Genomic DNA, 17,106 nt, shown 5'->3' on the forward strand with positions numbered 1-17,106 from the left:
GAAACTTCCGTCACGTTTCACCCCTATTTCGAGGGGTACTTAGTGAAACGGATACCCGCAAATTACTTGCCACTTCATCGCCTAAAGTCATAAAATAAAATCAGAGGTTTCACTGGTGAAATATCGCAGCTCGGGGAAAGGTGGCCGAGTGGTTTAAGGTGTGGCACCGGAAATGCTATGTAGATTTCTAGCTACCGAGGGTTCGAATCCCTCCCTTTCCTATTTCTATTATTACTTTCTCGGGATACTTTTGTCTATTCCTTGAAATGTAGTTGAACAATTATCTTGGAAAAGATGAAGTCGGAATAAGAGTTTTAATCTGTTTCCGGATACGGATAAAAAGGAGTTGAAAGAATACTTCAACAAAAACGATAGATGGGGGCTACTCTATCTCTTCACTTCGGTATCAAATGGACCGAAATAGCGCATAACTATAACTGGGAAACAACGTCGTGGGCCAAATCAACTTTTTTTTTAATCGGAAAATATTCCGTCACCCTCGAAACTAGAAGAGAAGGTTTTTAAATTTCAAGACTTAGAGGATTAAGAGGTAGACGGAATAGCTTTTCATGACTTTCTGCTAATCCGCCCCCCAACTTGCATCATTCGGAGTTTTCCAACTAAGTATTTTCAGGACAAATATCTACAAAGTATTTGATTGAATCGAATAAAAGCTTCTTCTACTAAGCTTTTCGAGAGTAATACTCAACAACTAACAATTCATTGATATCCAAATTGACGGATTCCCGGTTGACCAGATGGTTGACTAATCCCGTTGGTTCACCCGTTTTCGAAATAGACAGAGTTAGGTGATCTGGTACTTCGTTCCCACTGAGAGACTCACTCTTCGGAGCATTGGCAGAAGTTGGTCGGTTCCGAATACTGATAATATCCCTAGGTTTACATCGATAGCTTGGTATATCCACAACGCGATGGTTTACCAAAATATGTCTGTGACAAACCAGCTGTCGGGCAGCGGGAATTGTGGAAGCCATGCCTAACTGAAAAATAATATTATCCAGACGCATCTCAAGCAGTTGCAACGGAACTTGACCTGTCGAACCCCTAGTTCTTCTAGCAATGCGAACATATCTTAGTAATTGGCGTTCTGTCAATCCATAGTTAAGACGTAATCTCTGTTTGGCTTCCAAACGCACGCAGAATTGAGAAATCTTTCTCGACGTTGATTGGTCAACAGCAAGTCGAAATTCCCCCAAGTTAGACGTATTACTCTTACCCGTACCCGTAAGTCCTGGCAAATTTTTTAGACGACGCATCAATTTTAGACGAGGTCCTCGATACCGAGACGTAAAAACTCCTTTTCTATAAAATAAAATGAATGTTTTCCAAGTGGCAAAAAAAAAACTATGGGGTCGGCACGGAAATATTATTCATATCCACCACCAAATTTGGTAGAAGTTAATTGAAAATAGTATCTGTAGAAATCATAACATATAGTTAAAAAAATTGATAAATATCCACTTCGACTTGTTAAAAGTATTTGAATAGAAAGATGGGTGGAGTAGACGGAGATTCATTACTGGTGCATACAAAAATTTGTACTGAATGAGATGAATACGTTATGGCATATACATTTACATAAAGATTCTGTAAAGGAAACTTGCATATAGTAATGTGACAGGTGTATTGCTTCGAGTACTGTGTCCATATATACTTACTTTAGTGCTGAAGAGAAAAAAAAAAAGTGGAGGATAAGTCAATTGTTGCCAATTGATAGACAGAGTTTCTCGTGCGTATTCCCATTCTTAGCGAACGGGAGGCAAGGTTGGGAAAGAGCGCTGTAGAACAGAAGCGAAAAAAGTAGAATGTTTAGATTAGACATGCGCATATTTGTACATATGTGCTAATCTTTCCCACTTGATGACTTTTCACCTGGATAGAATGGAAGCAAGTTGACAAATAAAAGGAAAGTGCACCAAAATTACTTTGAACTTTCGATAATGAGGAAATATCTAGGTATTTTCCTTCGCGGTTCCTTGGGGCCTAAAGGTGGGGATATGGCGAAATGGTAGACGCAGCGGACTCAATCGGATTGAGCCTAGGTATGGAAACGTATCAAGTGGCAACTCCCAGATTCAGGGAAACCTGGGATTATTCAGCAGGCAATCCTGAGCCAAATCCCGTTCCACGTTGTGGAGTAGTGATCAGATCGCTAAAAAAGCGGGATAGGTACAGAGACTCGAAGGGGGTTATTCTAGCGGGCGAACTATTAATAACTAGTTTTCAAATATTGAAATGTTCGATGTGGTTGGCCGCATGAGGTAAAGCAGATAGAAAGATTGAAGTGGAGTTGGGAAAAAGGATTTCAGTCTTCGGAAGCAAGCTCATTTTAATGAGCTTAAAAAAAGCAGTCATACGCGGAATCGGGCCAATATTCAGTCTCAAAAGCACTAAGTATACCTACTATCTCATATTGGTGCCGCCAGTTCTGACATCTCCCCCCCCACCCGTCCTACCTAAGATCTCATCACATTTCTACGACTACTCTTCCCCCCTCAACGGATGAACCGGCAACAAATCTAATTTTTTTTTTCGCGAATAAAGGTAGAGCCCCATTCTACAAAGTTACCTATAATATAGGAGTGACGCAAGTTGCAGTAGAAGGAAAATCCGTTGGCTTTGGCCGTGAGGGTTCGATTCCCTCTATCCCCAGCAGTGAAACGTATTGGTTTTTTCATTTTCATTAGCATCAAATCCGATTGATCTAATTGCAATCAAAATTTGGGAAATCAATTTAAACCCGCTTGTTTTACCCATCAACGCATTTTGCAGATCAGCCATTCAGGCAGTTCAAATCCCTGAATGGCTTGATCAAACCCGAGTCTTCGGGTCTTACAGACAGCGTTAAACAAATCGGCAGAAACAAAATTGCAAATTTGATGAGTTGGGCAAAGACCCGAAAGCAAAGTTGCCTAATCTAAACTGTTTTGAAAACGAAACCTATACAAGTTGGCCGGGATAGCTCAGTTGGTAGAGCAGAGGACTGAAAATCCTCGTGTCACCAGTTCAAATCTGGTTCTTGGCAACTAAGAGAGAATTTTTTTCCCAAGTTGAGAAAACTGGTTTGAACCTATATTATAGGAACGAAATCCTCCTGGGAAAAGCTAGTTAGAAACTGAGATATTTTTGAATAACTGGATGAATCATTTGAGCTCCAATTTTGCCTGAAATTGCGTAATAGGTTGGGTAGAAAAAAGTTTTAATACTGAGTTTCTCCGTTTCTATTCAATTTAGTAGGCATCTTGTAACTCGTAGAAATTGGGTACCACGTAATCCTTACGGAGCGGCCAGCCAATCCAACTTTCAGGCATTAGTATACGCCTAAGGTACGGATGTCCTTGATAAATTATTCCTAACATGTCATAAGATTCACGTTCCTGGAATTCGGCACTTTTCCAAACCCAATAAACCGAAGGTATTTGAGGATTTGTTCTTGAAACAAAGACTTTTGCACATATTTCCTCGGGTTGATCCGACTGGTCTTGCATCTGAGTCAAGTGATACACACTAACTAGAGACCCCCCCGGCGTTGCGTCGTAAGCACATTGAGACCGTAGATAGTTGAATCCGTAAGCATATGGGGCAACAGCTGTAGACAACCACTCTTCCGACTTGACTTCCAAAATCTCGACACCTCTGTAGTCGTAACCCAAAGGTCGATGTGAGAAATTGTGTTTGGTTAACCAGGCAGATAATCGACCTCGCGTTTTTAGATTAAACTTCTCTTTATCAACGGTGTTCATGTTAGTTAGCACCTCTTTATGTTCTGCTGATCCCTCCAAAAAGAGTAGAATTAATCATTAAATTGCTGATTTTAATTCATCGTGTTCATTTGCAAACTTTTGACAATTTTCCGAAAAATTGGCTGGCGCCAATTTCGTACCACAATTTTCTCTATCCCAATTGTATTTTCCGGCACAGGTGCCCGGTACGAGATTAAGTTGGTGGCTTATACTAAAGTACTTCGTTCGGATGGGGCGAGACGCCCGGTTCACAAATCTGTTTCGAGCAATTTTCTTGCGGAGTTTCGTTACGGCATCCATGATAGCTTCGGGTTTGGGCGGGCAACCCGGCAAATGAATATCGACAGGAATTAATTTATCTACCCCGCGAACGGTACTGTAGGAATCCGTACTAAACATCCCTCCCGTAATAGTGCAAGCTCCCATAGCAATTACATACTTTGGTTCGGGCATTTGTTCATAAAGTCTTATCGGAGATGGGGCCATCTTCATTGTTATGGTACCAGCGGTGACAATTAGATCCGCCTGTCTAGGACTAGATCTAGGTACCAGACCATACCGGTCAAAATCAAATCGCGAACCTATTAGGGAAGCAAATTCAATGAAGCAACAACTGGTACCATATAAAAGGGGCCATAAGCTCGAGAGTCTGGACCAGTTAGAAAAATCACTAATACTAGCCATAAAAATTGAGTCTGACATACCCCCCTGAAGAGGCAGCTTTGACATCGAATTTGAGAAAGAGTCTTCACCTTTGTATTCAATTTTCCTTATGTTCTTTTTATCTAAATGGTCGGAAGTTAACACCATTCCGATGCTCCTTTTCGCCAAGCATAAACCAAGCCGACGATTAGTATAAATATGAATACAATTGCTTCGACGAATGCAAATAAGCCCAATTCCTCGAAAGATGTAGCCCAGGGATAAAGAAATACGGTTTCGACATCGGAGACCGTAAATACCAAGGCAAACATGTAATGACGTATCTGAAATCGAATCCAAGTGTCTCCCTTTGGTTCAATACCTGACTCGTAACTTGTTGACTTTTCTGGCCCCTCCCGGGGGGGGGCGGCAAACCTGGTAATAGAAAAAGCCAAAAGTGGAATAGATATACAGACTAATAGAAAAATCCGGAAAGAGTCATATTGGTGAGATAAAAACATCCACATACTCCTTTCTTCCCGATAATTACCGCTCTTTGATCCATCTAGGCAGGTTTACCACCTACAACCTCTCCAGAGAAGTGGGTTAGGTGTACAGTCCGCTTCTGTTGGTCACTACTAGAGCTAGTAATTACCACATTGAAATTGAAGATAAGCAGGAGATGTAGTTTCATTATTTCGATTTTCTTTTTTTTTTTTTTTTTTGAAAAAAAAATGAAGGCTACTTACTATTAGTATAGTAAGTACTCCGAGTCGATTGCGTGACATGCACATCGAATTAATTACCTGCTACAAGCAGGAATTGATCCAAATTACCCTTTATGGGTAACATTGGTTTAATGTATGAAGTTGATTAATTTAATTAATTAGGCATATAACTTAAACTGATTGAGCGGATCCTGACCTACCAATCATTCTTTATACCCAGCTTTTCTCTTTCCAAACAGATTAGGGCTATACGGATTTGAACCGTAGACATTCTCGGTTATGCAGATCGGAATAGAAAAACAAATTCTTAAACTGCTTGTTGAACCCAACATGCCACTTTCGCGGCATCGGGCTCTTTAACCAACTGTTCCCCAACTGGAGGGCAAACAAGCGCTGATATACCAACCTTCGTTTCACAGATAAGTGAGGAGAGATGGTTCCGGATGCTCGATTAATCCTTTTCTTTTACAGATATTCCTTCAAATTAGAAAATTGGGAAGAACTACATGATGAATAAGAACTGAATTAAGCAATCCCGAAGTATTTTGATAAGATTATAAGTTATGTGTTGACACAGGTTTGTCTCTGCTGGGCAGAAATCCAGCTCGCAAGCCTAAATAGTCTCTGTCGCTTGGAGAAGCTAGCTTCGCGAAACCTCCTACACCCGAAAGTTCGTGAAACGAGGAAGAGATTTCGTGTGGTCCTCACATTGTCCAACCATTTGTAGCATTGGAGAAACCAATTATCCACCATATCAACTTTCTGAAATCGATTTGCAATTGATTTGTCTGTCATGCTACTGTTCCTTTGTGGAAAAAAAAAAGTAAGGCAGAGATAGGTCATGCATTGTCTTGTTTTTGCATGAGTCGTTGGGTTTCGACCAATCTTCCAAAAAAACGTCGGCGCACGTGTAAGCGAGGCGCTCTACCGCTGAGCTATAGCCCTTGACAAAACCACTTGGGTAACAATCATGTTACTTGTAACAACTCACCTTTGTCAAGTAAATTAATGGACGGTAAGCGATAAAGTGTATAACCAGTATTTTTTTTTTCTAGTTATAGAACTAGAACTTGCTTCGAGCCACTTCTCGCGGGTATAATGAATTCACGCATGTGAATATGTGTCTATCTATGTATAGATACTGAGATATGCAAAAAAAAAAACTATCTAGTGACAGACCCAAAAATCGTAACTTGAACGCATAGATATTTGACATCGGCCTACTTAACTCAGCGGTGAGAGTATCGCTTTCATACGGCGAGAGTCATTGGTTCGAATCCAATAGTAGGTAACACTTATTAGATACCGCGACTACTAAATAGGCATCGAATCGGTACCTAATAAGATTAGTCGGTACCTAATAAGATAAGTTTTCACTGTTTGCAAGATTTGTTGAACGCGGAGCACCGTAACACTATTAAAATACGGGATTCTTGCACCGAATTGGGAATATCATATTAGGTTTACAAAAGAAAAGACAAACTAAACGATAGTTGAAGCTTCCAATCTGGCTTTAGCTCTTTTAAATGTCAAGTTGGCTTCTATTAGCTTTCTCCTGCCTTCTGCTTCAGCTAACTCGGCTTGAGCCGTTTGAAAACTTTTTCGAGCTTCCTCAGGATCAATTTCGCTAGCTCTCTCTGCCTCGTTGACTAATATTATCACTCGATTATTATCTATCATGGCGAAGCCACCCATCGGTGCCATTGCAGACCATTGCTTATCACTACGTATTTTTAAAACCCCCATATCCAAAGCTGCAAGGAGGGGTGCATGATTAGGTAGTATGCCAATCTGACCACTATTGGTGGATAAAATAATTTCCCATACCTCAGAATTCCAAACTATTCGATTAGGAGCCATTACACAAAGACTTGATACCATACCTCTTATTGACCCCCCGCTTGCAAAGCCGCGGCTTTTGCGGCGGCTTCATCAATATTGCCAACTAAATAAAAAGCTTGCTCGGGGAGATTATCCAACTCTCCAGGAAGAATCATTTGAAATCCCTTAATTGTTTCTGGTAAACTAACATATTTACCCGGAGAACCCGTGAATACTTCCGCTACAAAAAAAGGTTGTGATAGGAAACGCTCTATTTTTCGAGCTCTAGCTACAGTCAAACGGTCCTCTTCGGATAACTCGTCTAGTCCGAGAATAGCTATAATATCTTGAAGTTCCTTGTAACGCTGCAAAGTTTGCTTAACCCCTTGTGCCGTCTCATAATGCTCCTCACCTACAATCCAAGGCTGCAACATAGTTGAAGTCGAATCTAACGGATCTACGGCCGGATAGATACCTTTTGCCGCTAAGCCCCTCGAAAGCACAGTTGTAGCATCTAGATGTGCAAATGTTGTAGCGGGGGCTGGGTCAGTTAGATCATCTGCAGGTACGTAAACAGCTTGAATGGAAGTTATTGACCCTTCCTTAGTAGAAGTAATTCTTTCCTGTAAAGATCCCATTTCTGTCCCAAGGGTCGGCTGATAACCCACGGCCGAAGGCATTCTACCAAGTAATGCTGAGACCTCCGACCCCGCCTGAACGAAGCGAAAAATGTTGTCAATGAACAGAAGTACATCTCGCTTATTGATATCTCGGAAATATTCCGCCATTGTTAGAGCAGTTGAGCCAACTCTCATACGAGCTCCCGGTGGTTCATTCATCTGACCATAAACCAAAGCCACTTTTGATTCCGATATATTTTGTTCATTAATAACTTTTGACTCTTTCGTTTCCATGTAGAGGTCATTACCCTCACGTGTACGTTCCCCCACCCCGCCGAATACAGATACACCTCCATGAGCTTTCGCAATATTGTTGATTGATTCCGTGATAAGAACTGTCTTCCCAACTCCGGCTCCGCCAAATAAACCAATTTTTCCACCTCGACGATAGGGGGCCAAAAGATCTACAACTTTAATCCCCGTTTCAAAAATCGATAGCTTGGTATCCAATTGGGTAAATGCCGGAGCGGATCTGTGAATTGGAAATGTTGCACTATTTTGAACGGGACCCAAATTGTCTACGGGTTCACCGAGGACATTGAATATTCGGCCGAGAGTAGTTTCACCAACGGGAACACTTAGAGGAGCTCCCGTATCAACAGCGCCCATACCTCTCATTAAACCATCTGTGGCACTCGTGGCTACGGCTCTTACTTCATTGTTACCTAACAATTGTTGAACTTCACAAGTAACATTAATCTCCTGGCCCGCCGAGTTTCGTCCTTTGACTACTAGTGAGTTGTAGATGCTAGGCATTTCCCCAGGGGAAAAAGCTACATCCAATACTGGTCCAATGATCTGGGTGATGTAGCCCACGTTTTTTTCCACCAATTCAGAAATTTCGAAAAGGGGAGAACTGATTTTCATAACTGTTTCGGTGTGTTTCCTTTATTCTTTATTTAGTTGCTGAATCGATAGAAGTATGTGGTATTTCGCCGCCAATTGGTCGTTGATAAGAATAGAGGTCCACTCATTTTACCTTTACTTGCCCCCCCCCCCCAATTTGGGAATGGGTCTACAAAAAAATAAGATGAAGCGATAAAAGGAGTCTGGGATTGAAAAGAGTTTTTTGTTTTTTCACGACCTAAATACCCGCGAAATTAGTGCTCCATCTAGCAAATTTTTACTATGGGTTCATTTGTTTTTTCTCTTTCCGGATCTTCCAGACGTAAGGGGGACCAATCCTTAGTTAGTTTGTAATCCACGCACCAGTCTAACCACGAACGGATTCCCGAGTCAATGTCTCGGGGTAGAACGAAATGACCCTCGTTTAGCAGTTTATGTGGGAAACCGTGATGATTAGTTGCACCCCGCATCGGACGCGGTATAAAATAATAATGTTCCATTTCCAAAGTGGATTCTTCACAGGTATACGTATTGTGTGGAGGTTGAATTCCCAAACCCACCTCACGTCTTACGTCGAAATACTCTACCTATGCCGAGCAGATCTCCTCATTACAAGATTTACTATTTCAGTCATAGGGAGGAACAAACTCATGTCGCCACAAACGGAGACTAAAGCAGGTGTTGGATTCAAAGCTGGTGTCAAAGATTACCGATTGACCTATTACACTCCCGAATACAAGACCAAAGACACTGATATCTTAGCGGCTTTCCGAATGACTCCACAACCTGGAGTACCGGCTGAAGAAGCCGGAGCTGCAGTAGCTGCAGAATCTTCAACGGGTACATGGACTACGGTATGGACAGACGGACTTACTAGTCTTGATCGCTACAAGGGCCGGTGCTACGATATCGAACCCGTAGCTGGAGAGGAGAATCAGTATATTGCATATGTAGCTTATCCCCTGGATTTATTTGAGGAAGGTTCCGTCACTAATATGTTGACTTCTATTGTAGGAAATGTCTTTGGCTTTAAGGCCCTACGCGCCTTGCGTCTGGAAGACTTACGAATTCCTCCCGCTTATTCCAAAACTTTTCTAGGCCCCCCTCACGGTATTCAGGTGGAAAGGGATAAACTAAATAAATATGGACGTCCCCTATTGGGATGTACAATCAAGCCAAAATTGGGCTTGTCCGCCAAGAATTATGGTAGAGCCGTTTATGAGTGCCTCCGCGGTGGACTTGATTTTACAAAAGATGATGAAAACGTGAATTCCCAACCGTTTATGCGATGGAGAGATCGATTCTTATTTGTAGCAGAAGCTCTCTTCAAATCCCAGGCCGAAACCGGCGAAATCAAGGGACATTACTTGAATGCCACTGCGGGTACGTGTGAAGAGATGATGAAAAGAGCTGTTTTTGCTAGAGAATTGGGTGCACCAATTGTCATGCATGACTACCTGACGGGGGGGTTTACTGCAAATACCAGCTTAGCCTTCTACTGCAGAGACAATGGGCTACTTCTGCACATCCACAGGGCGATGCATGCTGTCATCGATAGACAGAAAAATCACGGTATACATTTTCGTGTATTAGCCAAGGCATTACGCATGTCCGGTGGAGATCACATCCATGCTGGAACTGTAGTGGGCAAATTGGAAGGCGAACGAGAAGTTACCCTAGGATTTGTCGACTTACTCCGCGACGATTACATTGAAAAGGATCGTAGCCGTGGCATCTATTTTACCCAAGATTGGGTATCCATGCCAGGTGTATTCCCCGTAGCTTCGGGAGGTATCCACGTTTGGCACATGCCTGCCTTAACCGAAATTTTTGGGGATGACTCCGTCCTACAATTTGGCGGGGGAACATTGGGACACCCCTGGGGAAATGCACCCGGTGCCGTAGCTAACCGAGTTGCATTAGAGGCTTGCGTACAGGCCCGTAATGAAGGCCGCGACCTCGCCCGCGAAGGTAACGAAATCATCCGTGAAGCTAGTAAGTGGAGTCCAGAATTAGCTGCCGCATGCGAAATATGGAAAGCAATCAAATTTGAATTTGAGACAATTGATACGTTGTAAATAAGTGCAAATTGCCAAATTTCTTTGCTTTGCTCTAGCACCTGTCCGGAAAGAGAAATGATTATGAGACATACTAGGAGTATCAGGAAATAAATTTTCTTACTGATATTCCTGGTACTTCCAAGTTAGGTTGGTGGCTAAATAAGGGTAAGCGCGTGTATTCAAAACACAGATCCGAGGGTTCGAATCCCCACCAATTCATATCAAAAATGAGAGAGAATAATTAACGGCCCTATGTCGTACTTGATAATGATTTACTTGGTCATCCAATTTCATTATGTATGATTTCCAATATATTGTTTTACTCGTTTCATTGGATAATTGGAATTAAACACCTAAAATATGACTGATTAAGTAGCTGAAACAATTAGCAAATCTTCAATCTTTGTCAATGAACTCGGAGCTAGTCCCAATTTGCTGGTACCCTCCTCAATTGAACGAAGATTCCGCCGCTTCAAGAAAGAAAGAAATTGGGGATTTGTTTGTTATACAAGCTAACAAAACGAATGAGGAGATTGTTACGTCTGTAATAAATTGGTTTGAAGATAGGCAAAAATTTGGTGGATTAATTGGAGCTTTTCTTGAAGAAGCTACAAGAAGCTCTATGACAAATGAGAGAGATAGACGAATAAGCGTCAACGCAAACAAGGGATTATGGGCTCGGTGTGATAACTGTGGAAATATGCTTCATGTAAAATTTTCGAAACAAAATAGAAGTGTTTGTGAAGAACGCGGTTATCATCTTTCGATGAGTAGTATGGAAAGGATCGAACTCTCAATTGATCCTAACACGTGGATTCCTTTGGATGAAGACATGTCCGCAAGAGACATTTTAAGTTTCTCTGACGAGGATTCTCATGAAACTCGTATACTTCTTTCCCAAGAAAAGACAGGTTTAACCGATGCTGTTCAAACAGGTATAGGATATCCGAATGGAACACTTATAGCACCTGGCGTTATGGACTTCCATTTTATGGGAGGAAGTATGGGTTCCGTAGTGGGTGAAAAAATTACTCGTTTAATTGAATATGCCACTCAAAGGCTTCTGCCACCAGTTTTGATTCGTGCCTCTGGGGGAGCGCGTACGCAGGAAGGGACGTTGAGCTTGATGCAAATGGCTAAAATTTCTTCTGTTTTGCAACTCTATCAGGTTCAAAATAAATTGCTTTACATATCCGTTCCTACTTATCCAACCACAGGTGGTGTTACTGCCAGTTTCGGGATGTTGGGAGATATAATTATTGCCGAATCTAAAGCCTATATCGCATTTGCAGGTAAGAGGGTAATTGAATAAACGTTGCGCCAGAAGATACCTGACGGTTTTCAAGCAGCTGAATCTTTATTTGATAACGGGCTACTCGATTCAATCGTTCCACGTAATCTTCTGAAGGGTGTTTTGAGCGAAATATCTGGGCTTTACTTATCAGTTCCTTATAACAAGAATTGAGGAAAGGAAGGTTTAATTTGTTCTTGTACCACTTCCCGCGGATACGTATCTTATCTATTTACCAAGGGACGTTCCTTTGCCGTCGGTGTATTTCTCAAAGAATCCCGTGAGACAAAATATTTTAATTAAATTAATTTTGTAGATTGGGAAGCCCTTCCCTTTAAGGGACGGAGGGAATATCATTAGGTACTAGAGGGAGTAGTAGAACGGAAATACGTTGCCGTATAAATATTTTTTTTTTTGCGAGGCAATTTCACCATGACAGCATCTTACCTACCCTCCATTTTAGTACCACTAGTAGGTATATTGCTTCCAGCAGTTACAATGGCCTCTCTTTTCCTATATATAGAACGGGATGAAATCCTGTAATCTTCTCCCGAGATAGACTGAAAGTGGGTCTGCCACTCTGCTCTTCCTACAAAGTAAATTACCTATCTATCTTTAGCCAAACCCCAATCGGGGTGACCCCCATCGCCTAATACCCCTGCCTGATTTTTCCGCCAGTCAAATATGTTGGTTGATACTATCGCAATCTATGTCTCATTCTCGCTTTCAATAGAATTGGGATATAGATTGATCATCTATTGACAAGTGGAATAATTCACTTTGAAAGAGTTGACAAATCATAAACTATAGCTGCAACTTATTCCTTTATCGCCTGATGCAGGCGAAATAGAAGTAGACAAATGGACGGCAGAACAAAAGGGAGGTAGAAATAAATCCAACGATAAAATCAAAGCATTTATTACGCAATTTGAGGAAATAATAATGATGAATTCCCGCCCTACATGGATCCAAGTAGAGTTCATAAGAGGATCACGTACGTTTGTAAATTTGTGTTGGGCCTGCATCCTCGTCTGTGGAGCAACAGGTTTTTTACTCGTTGGATTTTCTAGTTGCATTGGCAAAGATCTGATCCCCATACTTTCGTCCAAACAGATTGCATTTATTCCCCAAGGTCTTGTAATGTGTTTTTACGGGATTGCCGGCCTCTTCCTTGGATTATATCTATGCTGTACCGTTTTTTGGAATGTGGGGAGCGGATATAACTATTTTGATAAGCGGGAGGGTATTTCTTCCATCTTTCGATGGGGCTTTCCTGGTAAGAACCGCCGTATACACATCCGACTCATACTGGGAGATATTGAAGCGGTTGGTTTAAGAAGTCAAGAAGGTCTTTTTCCAAGTCGGATTCTCTACCTAAAAGTGCGGGGTCGGCAAAGTATTCCTCTCACCAGAATCGGCGAAAATTCAACTCCGGAGTATATGGAGGAAAAAGCTGCCGAGCTTGCTCGTTTCTTACGTATATCAATCGAGGGATTTTGAAATTCAATCTGAAAATCCTATTTTTTTTTTTACGGAAATTTTTTGCGAAATAGTGCAAAAGGGCGATAAGAAAGAAAGATTTTGAGCATATTTTAGAGAAATAGAAAATAACTTAATTTTAAAATGAGAATTTACCTGACGCGTCTCCTATTTTGTTTTGCAAATTTTCTCCCAAGGTTAATGGAGAATTAATGTATGAAATTATGTCAGTGGAAACGGACACTTATCCGATGGTTTTTAAATACCCCACATCGTTCTTTGGATAGAGCTTATGAAGCTAGTAAGCATCTGCAACCCAATTTTCCGTCTTTTACACAACTGAAGTTATTTTCCATGGCGGCGGGTAATTCTTCATGGGCCCGAGCAGCTTTTACTTTTAAAGCTACGGTTTTCAAAAAATCTAGATATGTCATATATTACAGTCTTCTGGAACACAGATTTAGTCTATCTCTTTGGGGAATACTTAAATATTCAGGGATTTATTTTTGTACGGAGATCCTTCGGTCATTTCCGAAAAAGCGCTGCAAATCCCATCCCTATCGTGTAGACGGCTATCCGGCAGGAAGTTGTTTAGATCCGCCTCTGCATGAACCTCTAGATACTTCAACTCCCAAGAAGATATCTTTAGTGTCTTGTTCTAATTCTTACATGCGTAACAAAACAGATAATGGAAAGGTAGGATCTAGGAATGTATCGGAATACAAACTCGAAGGCGATTTTGCCTCTACAAGTAAATCCATTTATTACAAGTTAAATAATCTGGAGAAAATGAATAGAAAATTAGCTTGGATCGAAGCCGTTTCGAGTGAGTTTTCTTTTTGGGAAAAACTTCGTTCCAAACAAATCTTTCCATTTCAAAATGAAAAAGATTTGATTGCAGAACCGTTTAACTACGAATTAGCAGTTTCTCACCGCCGTCCAGTAATTTACGAGTCAATTAGTTTGGTGCCTCGGTCTGTAACTCGTACCTTATCCAGATTCAAGGCGGAGTTAACAAATCAATCAAATTTAAATTTATCAGTCCATAATAAATTTGATTTAGCTAAGAACCAAGCCTCTGTTTCCCTCCAATATGTTGGATTCCTTCTCTTTCTTTTCCCGATTCAAATTGCTATAGAAAATTGGTTTTTGGAACCCCGGATTAGGGGTTGGTGGAACATACGTCAAATCCAATTATTTTCAAACGTGTTTCAGGAAGAAAACGCTTTGAAGCAGCTCCGAGAAGCAGAGGCATTATTCCGGTTAGACGATGTGATTGGCAACTTGGCAGATACGCAGTTGCAAAATTTTGATACGGATGCGCGCAACGAAACTACTCGATTAGCAATGACGTATGACGAGCTAAATATTCAGCTACTACTGCGGCTAGCAACCAACGCAATTAGCATTGCCACTTTATTTCCCCTACTGATATTCGGGCGAAAGAGACTCGCGGTTTTAAATTCCCGGATTCAAGAGTCATTTTATAGTTTAAATGACACAATGAAGGCGTTTTCCATCCTTCTATTAACTGATTTATGTGTAGGGTTTCACTCGCCCCATGGTTGGGAAATACTAGTACAGTCCCTTTTCGAATATTTTGGGTTGACTCCCAATAAATATGTAACTCCTCGCTTCGTCTCAACCTTTCCAGTTATTTTAGATACGCTATTTAAGTATTGGATCTTTCGTCACTTAAATCGAACATCTCCTTCAATTGTAGCAACTTATCATACAATGAGTGAATGACAACCATTCTTATGAATTTTTTGTTATTTCCGCTCCTTTTTTAATTTAGTTGGATTTGTACCTCCCCCCTGCTCATTGTCGTTTGCCACCCGTTAGTGAGAAAATGGAAGGAATGTAGGGAAGGAAAGAATTGGAGAAGGAATAGACTTCCTAACATTCTACAATGTCACGACCTGGTTGTACAAATATTCAGGACTAATTATTGACCTATGCAAACAGCGATTACCAAAAAGTGGATGAAGGAATGGTGGATTTTATCACTGGCGGCATTAATCAGTTTTGGCAAATTAAGCTGTCCATCTGTATCAAATGCATATCCAATTTTTGCGCAACAGAACTACGAAAATCCACGCGAAGCCACAGGTCGTATTGTGTGTGCCAATTGTCATTTAGCCAAAAAAACTGTTGATCTTGAGGCTCCGCAATCTGTTCTTCCCGATACTGTATTCGAAGCAATTGTTAAGATTCCTTACGACACGTGGATAAAATAAGTACTAGCAAATGGTAAAAAGGGGGGGCTGAATGTCGGCGCCGTTCTCATCTTACCCGAAGGATTTGAATTAGCTCCCCCTAATCGTATTCCAACCGAATTAAAAAATAAATTAGGAAAATTATCGTTTCAAACTTACCGACCCGGTGAAAAAAATATAATTGTCGTAGGTCCAGTACCGGGCAAGTTATACAGCGAGATTATATTCCCAGTTTTATCACCAGACCCCGGTACCAATAAAGAAGCACATTTTTTAAAATACCCTATTTACGTAGGGGGAAACAGGGGGAGGGGACAAATCTATCCGGATGGGAGCAAGAGTAACAACACGGTTTATACCGCTTCAGCGACGGGAAAAATAAAGAGGATTACTCGGAAAGAGGGAAAAGGTGGGTACGAAATTATCATTGAGGAGTCATCCGGGGGTCGTGAAGCAATTGATGTTGTACCTCCCGGCCCCGAACTTATTGTTTCGGAAGGTGAGTTTGTTAAAGCGGATCAACCGTTAACTAATAACCCCAATGTCGGGGGATTCGGTCAGGGAGAAGTAGAAATCGTACTACAAGATCCCCGTCGGATCCAAGGTCTCTTAGCTTTCTTTGCATCGGTTGTTTTAGCACAGATTTTTCTTGTGCTTAAGAAGAAACAGTTTGAAAAAGTCCAGTTGGCTGAAATGAATTTCTGATTACATCCTTTTCCGGGATCCACCCCCCCCCTCACAGCAGATAAACCATTTGAATCGCTGCTCTACCGGGTGTATGAAAAAACGTCATTTCTTACTTCGTTACTCGGGGGTTCCGGACGTGATCTGTTAATTGTTAGCAGTTAGTCAATTTGAGCAGGTGTTCTTGGATAAACAAACGAGGGAGAGGTCAGCTTACAATTTACATAGTGGAATGTGTATGGTCAGTTGTACCTGCTGATGGACAAGTTGATTTGGAGAATTTTGCAGAGTCGGGAATGTTGGTGAAATCGGCACCACCAACACTCCCGAGACTACCAAAATGTCTTTCCCAGGGTAATTAATTTACGCTATTTTTAACCCGACTCTGTCAGATTTGAATCAGCAATTTACAAATGCAGCGGAATAAATGAAGAGAGAGGTTGAAAACAAAAATTCTGACGAACTCACTTACATATTAATAATTTTTAATAAAAAATTTTGTTGATTTATCAGTATATAGGTAGTATGCTAAAAATTTTGAAATAATACTAATAGGATTAGTTACTAGCAAAGTTTGCTACGTATACGTAAAGATTTAATCTTTTTTTTTTCCTCTCCTCTTTCTTAGTTAGAAAGAGAAGAAAAACCGGAAACTTTGTTTGTGAAATTGGAATTTGGTACAACTTTCCTACTTAATTCACAGTTGAAGCAGGGGAAAAGGTAGGTGTTGACTACTTACTGACTTACACCTCCACAAATTTTTTCTAGAGAGATGATCCTAACCCCGAATAAGCTCCGTAAAAAAATACACCCGGCAAACCTATCACAAGTGTACCGGCTACAGTACCTACCAACCGCAAGGGAACCCTTCCAGTGGTATTTGTCATCTGCC

General features: G+C 41.1%; 13 protein-coding genes and 6 non-coding genes across 19 annotated transcripts, besides 1 other annotated feature; 11 read left to right on the top strand and 8 right to left on the bottom strand. All coding sequences in view use genetic code 11, as the record gives it.

Annotated features, from left to right (window-relative positions):
• Positions 1 to 17,106: part of a sequence feature (large single copy region; LSC) that runs on past both edges of the window.
• trnS lies at positions 135 to 221 on the top strand. The gene has a single exon. It is a non-coding gene; the product is annotated as a tRNA-Ser (tRNA).
• rps4 (ribosomal protein S4) lies at positions 684 to 1,277 on the bottom strand. Its single transcript is given in 1 exon segment — positions 684 to 1,277. A coding segment is annotated over 1 exon segment (594 nt).
• On the top strand, positions 2,013 to 2,673 carry trnL. Its single transcript has 2 exons — positions 2,013 to 2,046; positions 2,627 to 2,673. It is a non-coding gene; the product is annotated as a tRNA-Leu (tRNA).
• On the top strand, positions 2,974 to 3,046 carry trnF. The gene has a single exon. It is a non-coding gene; the product is annotated as a tRNA-Phe (tRNA).
• ndhJ (NADH dehydrogenase subunit J) lies at positions 3,252 to 3,734 on the bottom strand. The gene is given in 1 exon segment: positions 3,252 to 3,734. A coding segment is annotated over 1 exon segment (483 nt).
• On the bottom strand, positions 3,822 to 4,493 carry ndhK (NADH dehydrogenase subunit K). The gene is given in 1 exon segment: positions 3,822 to 4,493. A coding segment is annotated over 1 exon segment (672 nt).
• ndhC (NADH dehydrogenase subunit 3) lies at positions 4,565 to 4,927 on the bottom strand. The gene is given in 1 exon segment: positions 4,565 to 4,927. A coding segment is annotated over 1 exon segment (363 nt).
• Positions 5,376 to 6,079, bottom strand: trnV. Its single transcript has 2 exons — positions 6,046 to 6,079; positions 5,376 to 5,415 (listed from the first exon to the last, which is right to left on the bottom strand). It is a non-coding gene; the product is annotated as a tRNA-Val (tRNA).
• Positions 6,353 to 6,425, top strand: trnM. Its single transcript has one exon. It is a non-coding gene; the product is annotated as a tRNA-Met (tRNA).
• On the bottom strand, positions 6,617 to 7,015 carry atpE (ATP synthase CF1 epsilon subunit). Its single transcript is given in 1 exon segment — positions 6,617 to 7,015. A coding segment is annotated over 1 exon segment (399 nt).
• atpB (ATP synthase CF1 beta subunit) lies at positions 7,021 to 8,502 on the bottom strand. The gene is given in 1 exon segment: positions 7,021 to 8,502. A coding segment is annotated over 1 exon segment (1,482 nt).
• On the top strand, positions 9,132 to 10,559 carry rbcL (ribulose-1,5-bisphosphate carboxylase/oxygenase large subunit). Its single transcript has one exon. The coding sequence runs from the start codon at positions 9,132 to 9,134 to the stop codon at positions 10,557 to 10,559; it is 1,428 nt and encodes a 475-aa protein (NP_848068.1).
• trnSeC lies at positions 10,687 to 10,760 on the top strand. The gene has a single exon. It is a non-coding gene; the product is annotated as a tRNA-Sec (tRNA).
• Positions 11,074 to 12,006, top strand: accD (acetyl-CoA carboxylase beta subunit). The gene is given in 1 exon segment: positions 11,074 to 12,006. A coding segment is annotated over 1 exon segment (933 nt).
• Positions 12,265 to 12,375, top strand: psaI (photosystem I subunit VIII). Its single transcript has one exon. It carries the CDS (start codon positions 12,265 to 12,267, stop codon positions 12,373 to 12,375), a length of 111 nt encoding a protein of 36 aa, NP_848070.1.
• ycf4 (photosystem I assembly protein Ycf4) lies at positions 12,778 to 13,332 on the top strand. Its single transcript has one exon. It carries the CDS (start codon positions 12,778 to 12,780, stop codon positions 13,330 to 13,332), a length of 555 nt encoding a protein of 184 aa, NP_848071.1.
• Positions 13,666 to 15,060, top strand: cemA (envelope membrane protein). The gene is given in 1 exon segment: positions 13,666 to 15,060. A coding segment is annotated over 1 exon segment (1,395 nt).
• Positions 15,270 to 16,235, top strand: petA (cytochrome f). Its single transcript is given in 1 exon segment — positions 15,270 to 16,235. A coding segment is annotated over 1 exon segment (966 nt).
• psbJ (photosystem II protein J) lies at positions 16,979 to 17,101 on the bottom strand. Its single transcript is given in 1 exon segment — positions 16,979 to 17,101. A coding segment is annotated over 1 exon segment (123 nt).

Source organism: Adiantum capillus-veneris, chloroplast (assembly GCF_014529385.1).
Source record: "Adiantum capillus-veneris chloroplast, complete genome".
Taxonomy (NCBI): Eukaryota; Viridiplantae; Streptophyta; class Polypodiopsida; order Polypodiales; family Pteridaceae; genus Adiantum; species Adiantum capillus-veneris.